This window comes from Piliocolobus tephrosceles, chromosome 6 (assembly GCF_002776525.5).
Source record: "Piliocolobus tephrosceles isolate RC106 chromosome 6, ASM277652v3, whole genome shotgun sequence".
Classification (NCBI taxonomy): domain Eukaryota; kingdom Metazoa; phylum Chordata; class Mammalia; order Primates; family Cercopithecidae; genus Piliocolobus; species Piliocolobus tephrosceles.
In genome coordinates, this window is record NC_045439.1 from 126,029,719 (window position 1) to 126,042,158 (window position 12,440).

Sequence of the window (12,440 nt, forward strand, 5' to 3'; positions counted from 1 at the left end):
TGAACCCCCATGTCAGGCTAATTTTGTTGTATTTTTAGTAGAGATGGGGTTTCACCATGTTGGCCAGGCTGGTCTTGAACTCCTGACCTCAGGTGATCTACCTGCCTCAGCCTCCCAAAGTGCTGGGATTACAGGCATGAGCCACCGTGCCTGCCCTCTAGGTGTTTCTAACGCACGTGGAAGCTTGAAAGCCACTATGGATGATCATAAAACGTTAGAGTCTGGGTTAGGGATGTTTGAAAACACTTCTAAGTAGAAGTAGTTCTACTTTCAGTAGAACTGGGAATTAATTAAACATATTTGGGATACAAGGTTAAGAATGATATTTGAAGGGATAATTGGCCCATGGAACTAAGTTGCAGGTGATTTGTATGTCAGGCTAAGAGTTAGGTATTTAGAAAAGCATTACTAGATTAAACATCTAGAGGAGCTTTTGAGAGAGGTCTGGGATAGGCAGAAAATGGTGGAGAAGATTATCCAGGCATTGTATGAAATGAGGTGACCTGGGTTAAAAAAAGGGAGCACTTGGGTGGGAACAGAGTTGAACTTAAACAGAAGGTGGTGAGAAAATATAAAGAAAATCATGACATAGAAAGTATGAGTCTTAGTTTGAATATTTTCACTTATCAGCTGTAAGAGCTTGGTGTGTTCTAGTTTCTTCAATTATTAAAGCCATGTTTATCCTCTGTGTAACTCATAGGGCTAATATGAAGATTAAATGAGATAATAGACTTGAAAATGTTTTATAAATGTCTATATAATTATAATTATGATTAAGTGTCATTAAAGAGCCTCAGAAGCATTGTCTCTTAATTAATGTCATGGAACTACTCCAGAATTAGAATTTCTTAGGGTCCAGAGGACTTCCTATTCCTCTGGGGCAACTAGAGGATTCTTTTCCCCTCCCCAAATATATATTCTCCAATAGGTTACAGATACAAATTCCTTTAAAAAGAAATGAACTTTTAGAGCAGTGGTGCGCATCTGTAATCCCAACCTTTGGGAAGCTGAGGCAGGAGGATCACTTGAGTCCAGGAGTTCAAGAATAGCCTAGCCAACATGGTGAAGCTCTGTCTCTCCAAAAAAAAAAAAAAAAAAAAAAGAAATACAAAGATTTGCTGGGCATGGAGGAACATGCCTGTAGTCCCAGTTACTCGGACAGCTGAGTTGGATCATGTGAGCCTGGGGAGGTTGAGGCTGTAGTTAGCTGTGATTACATCACTGCATTCCAGCCTGGGTGTCAGAATGAGATCCTATCTCTGATTACATCATTGCATTCCAGCCTGGGTGTCAGAATGAGACCCTATCTCGAAAAAAAAATAAAAATAAAAAACAAAAAATTTCTAAATTTAACAATTAGAAATAAGAGTTTTAAAATGCCCATTTCTCTTTCTAGTGTATTGCCAACTAAACAGTCAGGGGGATAATTCTTTTATAATGTAAATAAGAGTATGTTACTTCCCTGCTCAAAACCTCCCAAATGCTTCTCATCTCATGCAAAATTACATATAAAACATGAATAAAATAAATTGAAGAAGACACAAATAAATAGAAATATATCTTGTGTTCATGAATTAAAAGCATTAATATTGTTAAAATGTCCAGACTACCCAATGTGATTTCCAGAGTCAATGTAATCCCTATTAATTCCTGTCATACCAATGACAGCCTTCAGAGAAATAGAAAACACAGCCCTAAAATCCATGTGGAATCACAAAATCCCTCAAATAGCCAAGGCAGTTATGAACAGAAAGAAAAAAGCTGAGGCATCACACTGATTTCAAACTATACTACAAAGTAATAGTAATTAAAACAGCATGTCAATTAAAATTAGTGTAAAAAAATGACTCATCAACCAATGGAAAAGAATAGAGCTCAGAAGTGAATCTATGCATAGTCAATTGATTTCTGACAAAGGTGTCAAAAATACACATTGGGAAGAGGGCAGTCTCTTTAATAATAGTATTGGGAAAACTGTACATTCATATGTATAAGAATGAAATTGGATGCTTATTTCACTCTATATACAAAAATCAACTCAAAATGGATTAAAGACTTGGACATAAGACCGGAAACTCTAAGCAATGAGAAGGAAACATAGGGGAAACACTACCCAATATTGGTTTGGGCAATGATTGTATAGATTTGACCTCAAAACGCAGACAACAAAAGCAAAAATAGACAAATAGGATCATGTCAGTATAGCTCTAATCTGCAAAGGAAACAATCGATAGAATGAAGAGATAACTACAGACTGGGAGAAAGTATTTGAGGCCATACATCTAATAGGGGTTAATATCCAAATCCATAAGGAACTCAAACAACTCTATAGAAAGAAAACAAATAATCAGATTAAAAAATGGGCAGTGGCCCTGAATAGACATTTCTCAAAAAAAAAAAAAAAAAAAAAAAAAGACATACAAATGGCCAATAGGTATATGAAAATTGCTCAACATCACTAATAACTAGGAAAATGCAAAGTAAAACCACAATAAGATTTCACCTCACAGCTATCAGAATGGCTGTTATAATAAAAGACAAAAGATAACAGGTGTTGACGAGAATGTGAAGAAAAGAGAGCCCTTGCACACAGTTGGTAAGAATGTCAATTAGTACCGTCATTATGAAAAACTGTCTGGAGCTTCCTCAGAAAACTAAAATAGAATTACTATATGATCCAGCAATCCCACTTTGGGTATTTACCTAAAAGATTTGAAAGCAATATGTCAAAGAGATGTCTGCTCTCCTATGTTCCTTGCAGCCTTATTCACAATAGCTGAGTTATGGAATCAACCTAAATGTCCATCAATAGATAAATGCATAAAGAAAATGCGATGTATGTACCCAATGGAATACGATTCAGCCTTAAAAAGAGGGAAATTTTGTCATTTGTGACAACACGGAGGGAACTGGAGAACATTACGCTAAGTGAAATAGGGCAAGCCTAGAAAGAGAAATACCACATGTTCTCACTTATTTGTGGAATTCCCAGATTTCAAACTCAAGGAAGCAGGACAGTAGAGTGGTGGTTACCAAAGGCTGTGGGAAGTGGGGTGTGGGTAATGGTGAGGCAATGATGGGCAAAGGGTGGAAAACCTCTGGTAGGAGTAATAGTGGTTTTTTTTTTTTGGCGATATATTGCCCAGGGTGGTAAACATAGTAAATGATAATGTGTTATACATTTTTAAATTGCTAAGATAATAAATTTCTATTTTCTTTTTTTTTTTTTTTTTTTTGAGACAGAGTCTCAATCTGTCACCCAGGCTGGAGTACAGTGGCACAATCTTGGCTCACTGCAGCCTCTGCCTCCCAAGTTCAAGTGATCCTTGTGCCTCAGCTTCCTGTGTAGCTGGGATTACAGGCGCGCACCACCACGCCCAACTAATTTTTGTATTTTTAGTAGGGAGGGGGTTTCACCATGTTGGCCGGACTAGTCTTGAACTTCTGGCCTCAGGTAATCTGCCTGCCTTGACCTCCCAAAGTGCTGGGAGTACAGGCATGAACCACCGTGCCTGGCCATAGATTTCAAATATTCTTACTACAGAAAATATTTGAGGTTATGGATTTGATAGCTGATTCAATTTTTCTGCATTATATTCATAAATCATAATATCACTTTGTTCCCCATACATATACACAACTCTAATTTGTCAATTTATAATTTTTTAAAAAGTTATTACTATAGTTTACAAGGTCCCACAGAATTTGGAACGCTGTTTACTTCCTGACTTCATCTCTAATACTCTTCCCCTTAAATTTTTTTTTTTTTTTGAGATGGAGCCCTGCTCTGTCGTCCAGGCTGGAGTGTGGTGGTGCTATCTAGGCTCACTGCAAACTCTACCTCCTGGGTTCACACCATTCTGCCTCAGCCTCCTGAGTAGCTGGGATTACAGGCTCATGCCACCACACCCAGCTAATTTTTGTATCTTTGATAGGGACGGGGTTGCACCATATTGGCTAGGCTGGTCTCGAATTCCTGACCTCATGATCCAGCCTCCTCGGCCTCCCAAAGTGCTGGGATTACAGGCGTGAGCCACCGTTCCCAGCCTTAAATTCTTTTTTTTTTTTTTTTTTTGAGACGGAGTCTGGCTCTGTCGCCCAGGCTGGAGTGCAGTGGCCGGATCTCAGCTCACTGCAAGCTCCGCCTCCCGGGTTCCCGCCATTCTCCTGCCTCCGCCTCCCAAGTAGCTGGGACTACAGGCGCCCACCTCGTCGCCCGGCTAGTTTTTTGTATTCTTTAGTAGAGACGGGGTTTCACCGTATTAGCCAGGATGGTCTCAATCTCCTGACCTTGTGATCCGCCCGTCTCGGCCTCCCAAAGTGCTAGGATTACAGGCTTGAGCCACCGCGCCCGGCCCCAGCCTTAAATTCTTTACTCCAGTCAAACCAACCTCCTTGCTGCTACTTGGATACAATCCTGCCTGCAGATCTTAAAGATAATTTGCTTCCCTCTCTTTGGAATGCTCTTCTCTCACTGTCTACATGGCTCATTCCCTCATCTACTTCAAGCATTTGCTTAAATGTTGCCTTCTCAGTATAGCCTCCCTGATCATCCTGTTTAACAATGGCAGCTCTTTTCTTTCTTCCACATTTCCTGCCCTCTTTGCCCTTTTTGCATAACACTTATTACTCTCTGATATGCTATATATTTTACTTATTTTTTTATCGTCTGTCTCTCCCTTACGAGAGTGTAAATGCCAGGTGGATAGTGGTTTTGATTCTTTTGGTCATAGTATATATCTAGTGCCTGGAACATAAGAGGTATTCAATTAATATTTGTTGAATGGAAGAATGACCACTATTTTACTATTTTATGTGATGTTAAAACATATGCTGCTTACATAAGCATTAAACTTTCAGTCCGTCCCTTGCCTGTAAGACTTTCAACCATCAAGAGCCAAGGGGGCAAGAAAATTGTTCTGTTACTAAATCCTTTAGTTCTGTATTCATTAGGCATTTAAATTTGATTCTTTATTCACTTTAAAAATATTGCACAGTCTTAAGAAATACCTTAAGTATAACTGCTCTTCTATCTTCCACCCGTATCTCCAGTAATCAAAACTATACAGTATGAAATAGGACATATAAAATACCCTCAAATATCATCTATTGGAGCCACCCATGTTGAAAATATGATTGTTTCATTTGGAATGTAATATGAATCCAGTATGATTTAGCTCTGCCAGGTTAGTTAAGAAATAAAACAATGAGGGACCTCACTGAGAAAATATCTTCTTTAAAGTGTGTATTGGAGAAGTAGAATCAGAAAATCAGGTCTTTCTTAGTTAATCTTTTATGTCTGAACAATGGTTTGCTTGGTCTCAGGTAGATGACCTTGTTCTCATTCTATCCTCAGGACTTTCTTCAATGCAGCCTTCATCTCCTTGTTTCGCAAGCTGTAAATCAGGGGGTTTAAGAAGGGGGTCACCACAGAATAGAACAAAGTTATAATCTTCTGAATTGCAGCTGGGTTATCAGTTGTGGGGCTCACATACATTGCCAATAGAGCCCCAAAGAATAAACACACTACTGTCAGATGAGATCCGCAGGTGGAAAAGGCCTTCTGCCGGCCAGCTGCTGAAGGAACTTTTAATACAGCTATCAGTAAAAGCATATAGGAGCCACAGATGTACAGAAGAGTGAGAATGATAATGAGGGAGCTCAGGATATGGAAGATGATCTCGGTGATAGGAGCTGGGGCACAGGACAGAGCCATCAATAGGTCCATGTCACACAAAAAGTGATTGATGATGTTGGGCCCACAGAAAGGCAATTGAGACAGTTGCACAGTGGAGACAGAGTAACTGAGGAAACCAAACACCCAGCAAGAAGACATCAATATGTAGCAGAGTTGTGGGGTCATGATGGTTGGGTAGTGCAATGGGTGGCAGATAGCAAGGTACCGATCATATGCCATGATGCAGAGGAAGTATGCTTCTGTTGTACCAAGGGAAGTAAAAAAGTAGAATTGGAGGAAACAGCCAACAAAAGAGATGGTTTTTGTCTCTGAGAGGAAGTTGACTAGCATGTTGGGTACAGTGGAGGTAACGTACCAGATTTCAAGGAAAGCAAACTTCCCTAGGAGAATATACATTGGGGTATGAAGCCGTTTGTCCAATCTCACAGCAAAGACAATGGTCCCGTTTCCTATTATGGTAAATACATAGATCACAAAGAACAGTGAGAAGAGGAAACTTTGCATCTCCTGACAACCAGGAAAGCCAAGGAGAACAAATTCCATCACAGTGCTTGTCTCTGAATTGTTTATGAATTCCAGGGCTGTAGAGACGACAGAAAACACCATTTATACAAATAGTTTTGTTTTCTGAAAAACTTGTAGGAAATCTTTGCAAGCTATATATGTTGGCTATTTGGCAATTAGTTTGCAACAACCATACACTGACTCCTAACTTTTATTCAGAAGCTACAAATCAACAATGCTAATGATCCCACATTTCTTTTTTATTTTGAGATGGAGTTTTGCTCTTGCTGCCCATGCTGGAGTGCAATGGCATGATCTCAGCTCACCACAACCTCCGCCTCCTGGGTTCAAGCGATTCTCCTGCCTCAGCCTCCGAGTAGGTGGGATTACAAGCATGCACCACCATGCCCGACTACTTTTGTATTTTTAGTAGAAATGGGGTTTCTCCATGTTGGTCAAGGTTGTCTCGAACTCCTGACCTCTCAGGTGATCCACCCACCTCGGCCTCCCAAAGTGCTGGGGCTACAGGAGTGAGCCATTGTGCCCGGCCCCAAATTTCTTTAAAAGTAGGGTTATAACAATAGAATATACATTATTTGGATATTTTTCATCAGTGGCTGATTTTTGAGAAATCTCCCTTCCCTTTGAAATGGTGAAAGCTCAGAACCATTATTCTCTATGAAACCCAGCAAAGTGGCTGTTTGTATTTCTTTTTCCCACCCATAGTTAATTATTTCTAATAGAACAGCTGTTAGTTTGACTTAATTTTTAAACTAAGAATTAGGAGTAAAATAACTGCTTTTTCTGACATCTTTCCCGAGGTGGAAAATACTTGACATACTTCTCAGATACTTGAGAGTTATGAGTGACCATTATTTACTCTGTATTAGTGAAATTTAAGTCTAAGCATAGAATCCAAGAGAAAATATCATGCCAGTATTTTTCTGGAGAGTAGAGAGTTAATAGTTACCTGAGATTGTTCCTTGAATTTACTTCACACTTTTAAACTTCCCTGTAAATGGAATTTCTACTGTTGTAAACAAATGCAGTGTTTTGAATCATTTAAACATAAATCTCTCATTAAAATAAACAATTTGTTACAATATATTGTTCTGCTACAAGCATTCATTCTTATACTTGTTACAGATTGTAGGTTTTGACATCTCAACTGTAATCTCTACTGTCCACCTACAAGAAACTCAGACTCTAGATAAGTTTGGAAGGTCAGTGATCAAAAGTCAAACAGAATGAATAGGTAAAGAAAGTGTGGTATATGCACACAATGGAATACTCTTCAACTTTTAAAAAAGAAGGATATCCTGTCATTTGTGACAACATGGATGAACCCAGAGACATGGTACTAAGTGAAAAAAGCCAGGCTCAGGAAGACAAATACTGCGTGATTTCACTTATATGTATATGTGGAATCCAAAAAAGTTGAATTTATAGCAGCAGAGAGTAAAATGGTGGTTACAGGGACTGGGAGGTTGGGGAGATGTTTGTCAAAGGATACAAAACTTCAGTTAGATAGAAGAAATAAGTTCAAGAGCTTTATTGTATAACATGGATAACTATAGTTAATAATTACTTTTTCCTTGAAAATTGCTAAGAGAGTAGATTTTAAATGTTCTCACCACAAAAAAGTGGTAAGTATATGAGAAAATGCATAAGTTCATTAGCTGGAGGTAGCCATTATACAATGTATACATATTTCAAAACAACATGTTACACACAATAAATATATACAATTTTTTATTTGTTAATTTAAAAAGTCAGACATAAATAAACATAGCTCTAAATGTTGCTAATGGCAAATTCTTGCTGAACACAAATGATATTTTCTTTCATTTGGTGATGAAAGAAAATATATATGTAAAAATATTCAATAAGCTTCTCCAAATGTAAGGATATTTATTAACATTAAGTTTTTCAATGCATTACAAATGATCTAAAATGCTTATGTCTTGTTCTTTAAATTTATTAATGCTACACTGTTCAAAATTTGCCAAAATACTGTAATTGGTTTTTATAATTATAAACATAAAAGATATAGAAAAAGATAAAAAAAAATCCTACCTCGCAGAGAAAACAAATTTTCACTCTTTGGAGGAGTGTGCTCTTCTCTTTTTTATAATTAAAATGGAATTTTTCAAAATTAACTGTTTTATAATTTGTTTTTAAACTTAATATATTTGTCTTTTTTCCGTGTCAAAAATAGAGCTCTGAATCATCAACTCAATGGCTTCATTGTTCTTGTCTATAGATTCAATCAACCCTCTAATGATAGATTTAGATTGTTATCAATGTTTTCTATTATAATCACCACTGTGATGAATAGTCTTGGACATATATCTCAGTATCGTTTGACCCATAAAGCCTGAGCTTATCAAGATTTAAAAAATTAACAATTACACTTGTCAATATCGGATGTCTTAGATTTTGATGATGATTTTAGATATCCTTTTGATACCTATCGTATGTTAAAGTCAGTAAGACAGAACTCTGTAACATATAAATTTCCTGTTTAATATTTACGTAGCATGTTATATATTTTTCTACTAGAGCATGCACCATAATGACCAAATCGTATGGTTTCATGTTACCCTACAGACTGAAAACGTCTATAATTCACAAATGATGTTTAATTTATCTTTCATTTCTCAGATAACTCAGTTTCTGGTACACAGTAGGCACTTGTTGAATAAATTAATGGTTGGGTGACTTTCAGACTTGCCAAGCCTGTCACCAAGAAAGCTAATCTGAGTTTATGAACATCACCATCACTGAGTCCTCAGTCCGTACATCACTGGGCAGTCTTGTGTAACATGTCAGTTTGGTCACGTTTAGCAAAATCACATTTAAACCTTGTGATTCACTAATTCTACCTTGCCTCATGACCCTGTCATTTGTGAGCATCTGCTCTAAATATTGGTCTCTCTAGTCATTTATATTTTCAAACATGTCATCACCATTTTGCTCAGTATTTATCTTTATTCCATTTTTTTTCTTTGTAAGAGCTACCACTTTGTACTTGCTTCTTGGCGAATGGCTCCACTCTTCATTCACCAATCCAGTTAGAATTTGCTAAAGCCAGAAACTTGAGAAACACTGAAGGAACCTTTTTAATTCCATCACCTCCCATATGCGGTCAATCTCCAAATCCTGTTGATTTTCCTTCTCAAAGTATATATATATAGTATATACATATATCCACACACCCACACACATATTTTTTTTGAGACAGAGTCTCACTCCCTCACCCAGGCTGGAATGTGGTGGCGCAGTCTTGGTTTACTGCAAACTCTGTCTCCTGGGTTCAAGCAATTCTCCTGCCGCAGCCCTCTGAGTAGCTGGAATTACAGGAATGTACCACTACGTCTGGCTAGTTTTGTATTTTTAGTAGAGATGAGGTTTTGCCATGTTGGCCAGGCTGGTCTCGAACCCCTGACCTTAAGTGATCCACCCACCTCAGCCTCCCAAAGTGCTGAGATTACAGGCATGAACCACCACCCCTGGCCAATTTTCCTTCTCAAAGTTTTTCAACACTGTCTCGTGCACGTGGTAGATCACTGTAAATGCTGGATGTTACCACATAAAGTTGGATAGTCCAGTGGTGGGATGCGGCAGCTACACATATGAACTAGAAGGAAAAATTGGCTGCTCCTTAGGAAGAACTGGGAGCATAGTTTTAGGAGGCAAGCACATAGTTTGGTGAGGAAGGAAGAGAACACTCACTGTAGCAGTCTATGTGGTGACATACCACAGTTGGATTAGGTTCACAACTGACTGACTCACTCCAGTAATACTTAACAAAGTAATCCTGTTATATAAGTGACTTAAAAGAAAATAGATGATAAAGTCAGATTGACTTGGGTTCAAATACTGTACAGCATACTATGTGCCTGTAGGCAAGTTACCTTCCGTTTTGCTGAGCTTTTGGGAAAACATAGTTGAAGTACAGTTTCCTAGTACATGTTGTAGTGCCTAGTGCAGTTCCTGGAATATATTAGGACCTGCAACACTCATAGCTGTTAGTGTTCATAATAATACTACTAATAAATATAATTACAAAGTAGCTAGGATAATTTTTTAGCAGAATCATTTAAAAACCTAAATGAAAAACAATAAATTAATTTTAAATTTTTATTTATTTATTTTTGAGACAGGGCCTTACTCTTTCACCCATGCTGGAGTGCAGTGGTGGGATCATAGTTCATTGCAGCCTTGACCTCCCAAGCTCAAGCGATCTTACTGCCTTAACCTTCTGAGTAGCTGGGACGATAGACATATGCCACCATGCCAGGCTAATTATTAAATGTTTTGTAGAGACATGTTCTCATCATGTATCTAGCCTAGGGAACATGATGAGAACCTTTCTCTACAAACCCTTGGCCCCTCGAAGTGCTGGGATTATAGGCGTGAGCGACTGCGCCCATCCAATGAATTTAAGTGAACCTAAATGACTAGATTAAAAAGTCACTCAATTCCCATATATCTCATAGTAAAGCTATGGACAACTCCTTTTAGTTGCTCAGATTTTTTTTTTCCGACCTTCTTGTATATTCTGGCACAATATTCTGGTATATTCGACCTTCTTGTATATTCTGGCACAATATTCTGGTATATTCTGGTTGGTCTGACATAAAGAAAGAAGATATAAAAACACAGTAGTGTTAATAATTCAAAATGCAGATGATAAAATATTAAAGGAAGGACATTACATTTCCTGGGATATGCATAAAAGTAATGGGAATAAGTTATATTTAATCAGGGGCATTGTAGAAAGTGAGTTATTAAGCATGACTTCTAATACCAAATTATGTAATTTATCAAATTTCCAAATAATGAGGCATTCCTTTGCAAATAATTAGGCAAGAACGTTGAAGAAAGTGTTCAGCTGAGGAAGATCTGGGTAGCTGGGCACAGGTGTCAACAGTTCATTATAACACTTATTATACTGGGGATGCTGTGCATGAAATCACATGTCTAGAAACTCACAACATTTTGCAAAAATATATTCATATTATAAAGGCATTTCACTGGAGCTAGCATCCATGTGTAGATGTCTTAGAAAAAGTCAAGTGAATCCTAGACAGGGGAAGAAGTTACTTACCCTTCATGATAGAGCTATGTGCAGACAGTCCTAGGAATACAAACCAAGACTGTGCCTTCTCATTGATACCTCTCTTTGCCTTATGTGGACTCAAAACCTGGAGGCTGACCCAAAGAATCCTAGGATATATAAAGATAAGTGTTGAAACTCCCTTTTCTCCTTTCCTGAAGTGCTCAAAAGAAATGTTTATAGGTAATTCTGTTGGGCAATACTTATAGCCAGAGGAAAGAAGCACACCCCTCCTATGGTCAGCCCTTGAGGTGTGGGCCTCGATTGACAGGGTGGTTATTTTCATCAAGGACCTCAGTCACCTCCAGGCACCCAGACCTTCCAGTTATCTCGTCCAGCAGAGAAAGGTCAATAGGTGAGTTTTATATATGAATTACTTTTGTGGCAGAGTAGTGCCACAAAAGCAGTGGTATACGAACCTCATGAAGAGATTTCAGAAAGAGGGTGCAGGTGAATGAAGAAGTAAGTGTCGTTGAGATTCAGGGGTGCAATTAAAGTTTTATCTTGGAGATTATGTGATGATTTCAGTCTTCCCTTGGGCTGGTTTATGACTCCCTCAGGAGTCCTTGGCATAGCATCCTTTCTTCCATCATAGTTTTCATGTAGTTTAGGGCAAATTGGACCCCAGAGCAAAGGCAAGAAGAACGTTTTGAAAGGCAATGATGAGATATCTGTGTGGAATTCAAAATAACTTCTTTTTGTTCTTAGGAAAAGTTATAAAAACCTCATTTCTAGAAAATCAGTTGTAATGTCCTCACTTTATTTCTAATTTGTGTTGAGTCTTCTTTTTTTCTTATTCCAGCTAAAGTCTTGACCACTTAGTTTATCTTTTTGAATAGCAAACTTTTGGTTTTGTTCATTTTCTCTACTGTTTTATATTTTCTACTTCATTTATCCCTGCTGTAATCTTCATTATTCCCTACCATTTGCTAGCTTTGAATTTAGTTTGTCCTTCTTTTTCTAGTTTCTTATGGTATAAAGTTAGGTTTTTGAGTGGAGATTTTTCTTCTTTTATAATGTAAGCCTTTATAGCTATAAATTTCTCTCTTAGCACTGCTCTCTTTTCATCTTGTAAATTTCGGTATGTTGTGTTTTCATTTTTATTTGTCTCAAGAT

General features: G+C 37.8%; 1 protein-coding gene across 1 annotated transcript; it reads right to left on the reverse strand.

Annotated features, from left to right (window-relative positions):
- Positions 1–5,341: 5,341 nt before the first annotated feature.
- LOC111522520 (olfactory receptor 11H4-like) lies at positions 5,342–6,304 on the reverse strand. Its single transcript, XM_023186618.1, has one exon. The coding sequence runs from the start codon at positions 6,302–6,304 to the stop codon at positions 5,342–5,344; it is 963 nt and encodes a 320-aa protein (XP_023042386.1).
- Between the last annotated feature and the right edge of the window lie 6,136 nt (positions 6,305–12,440).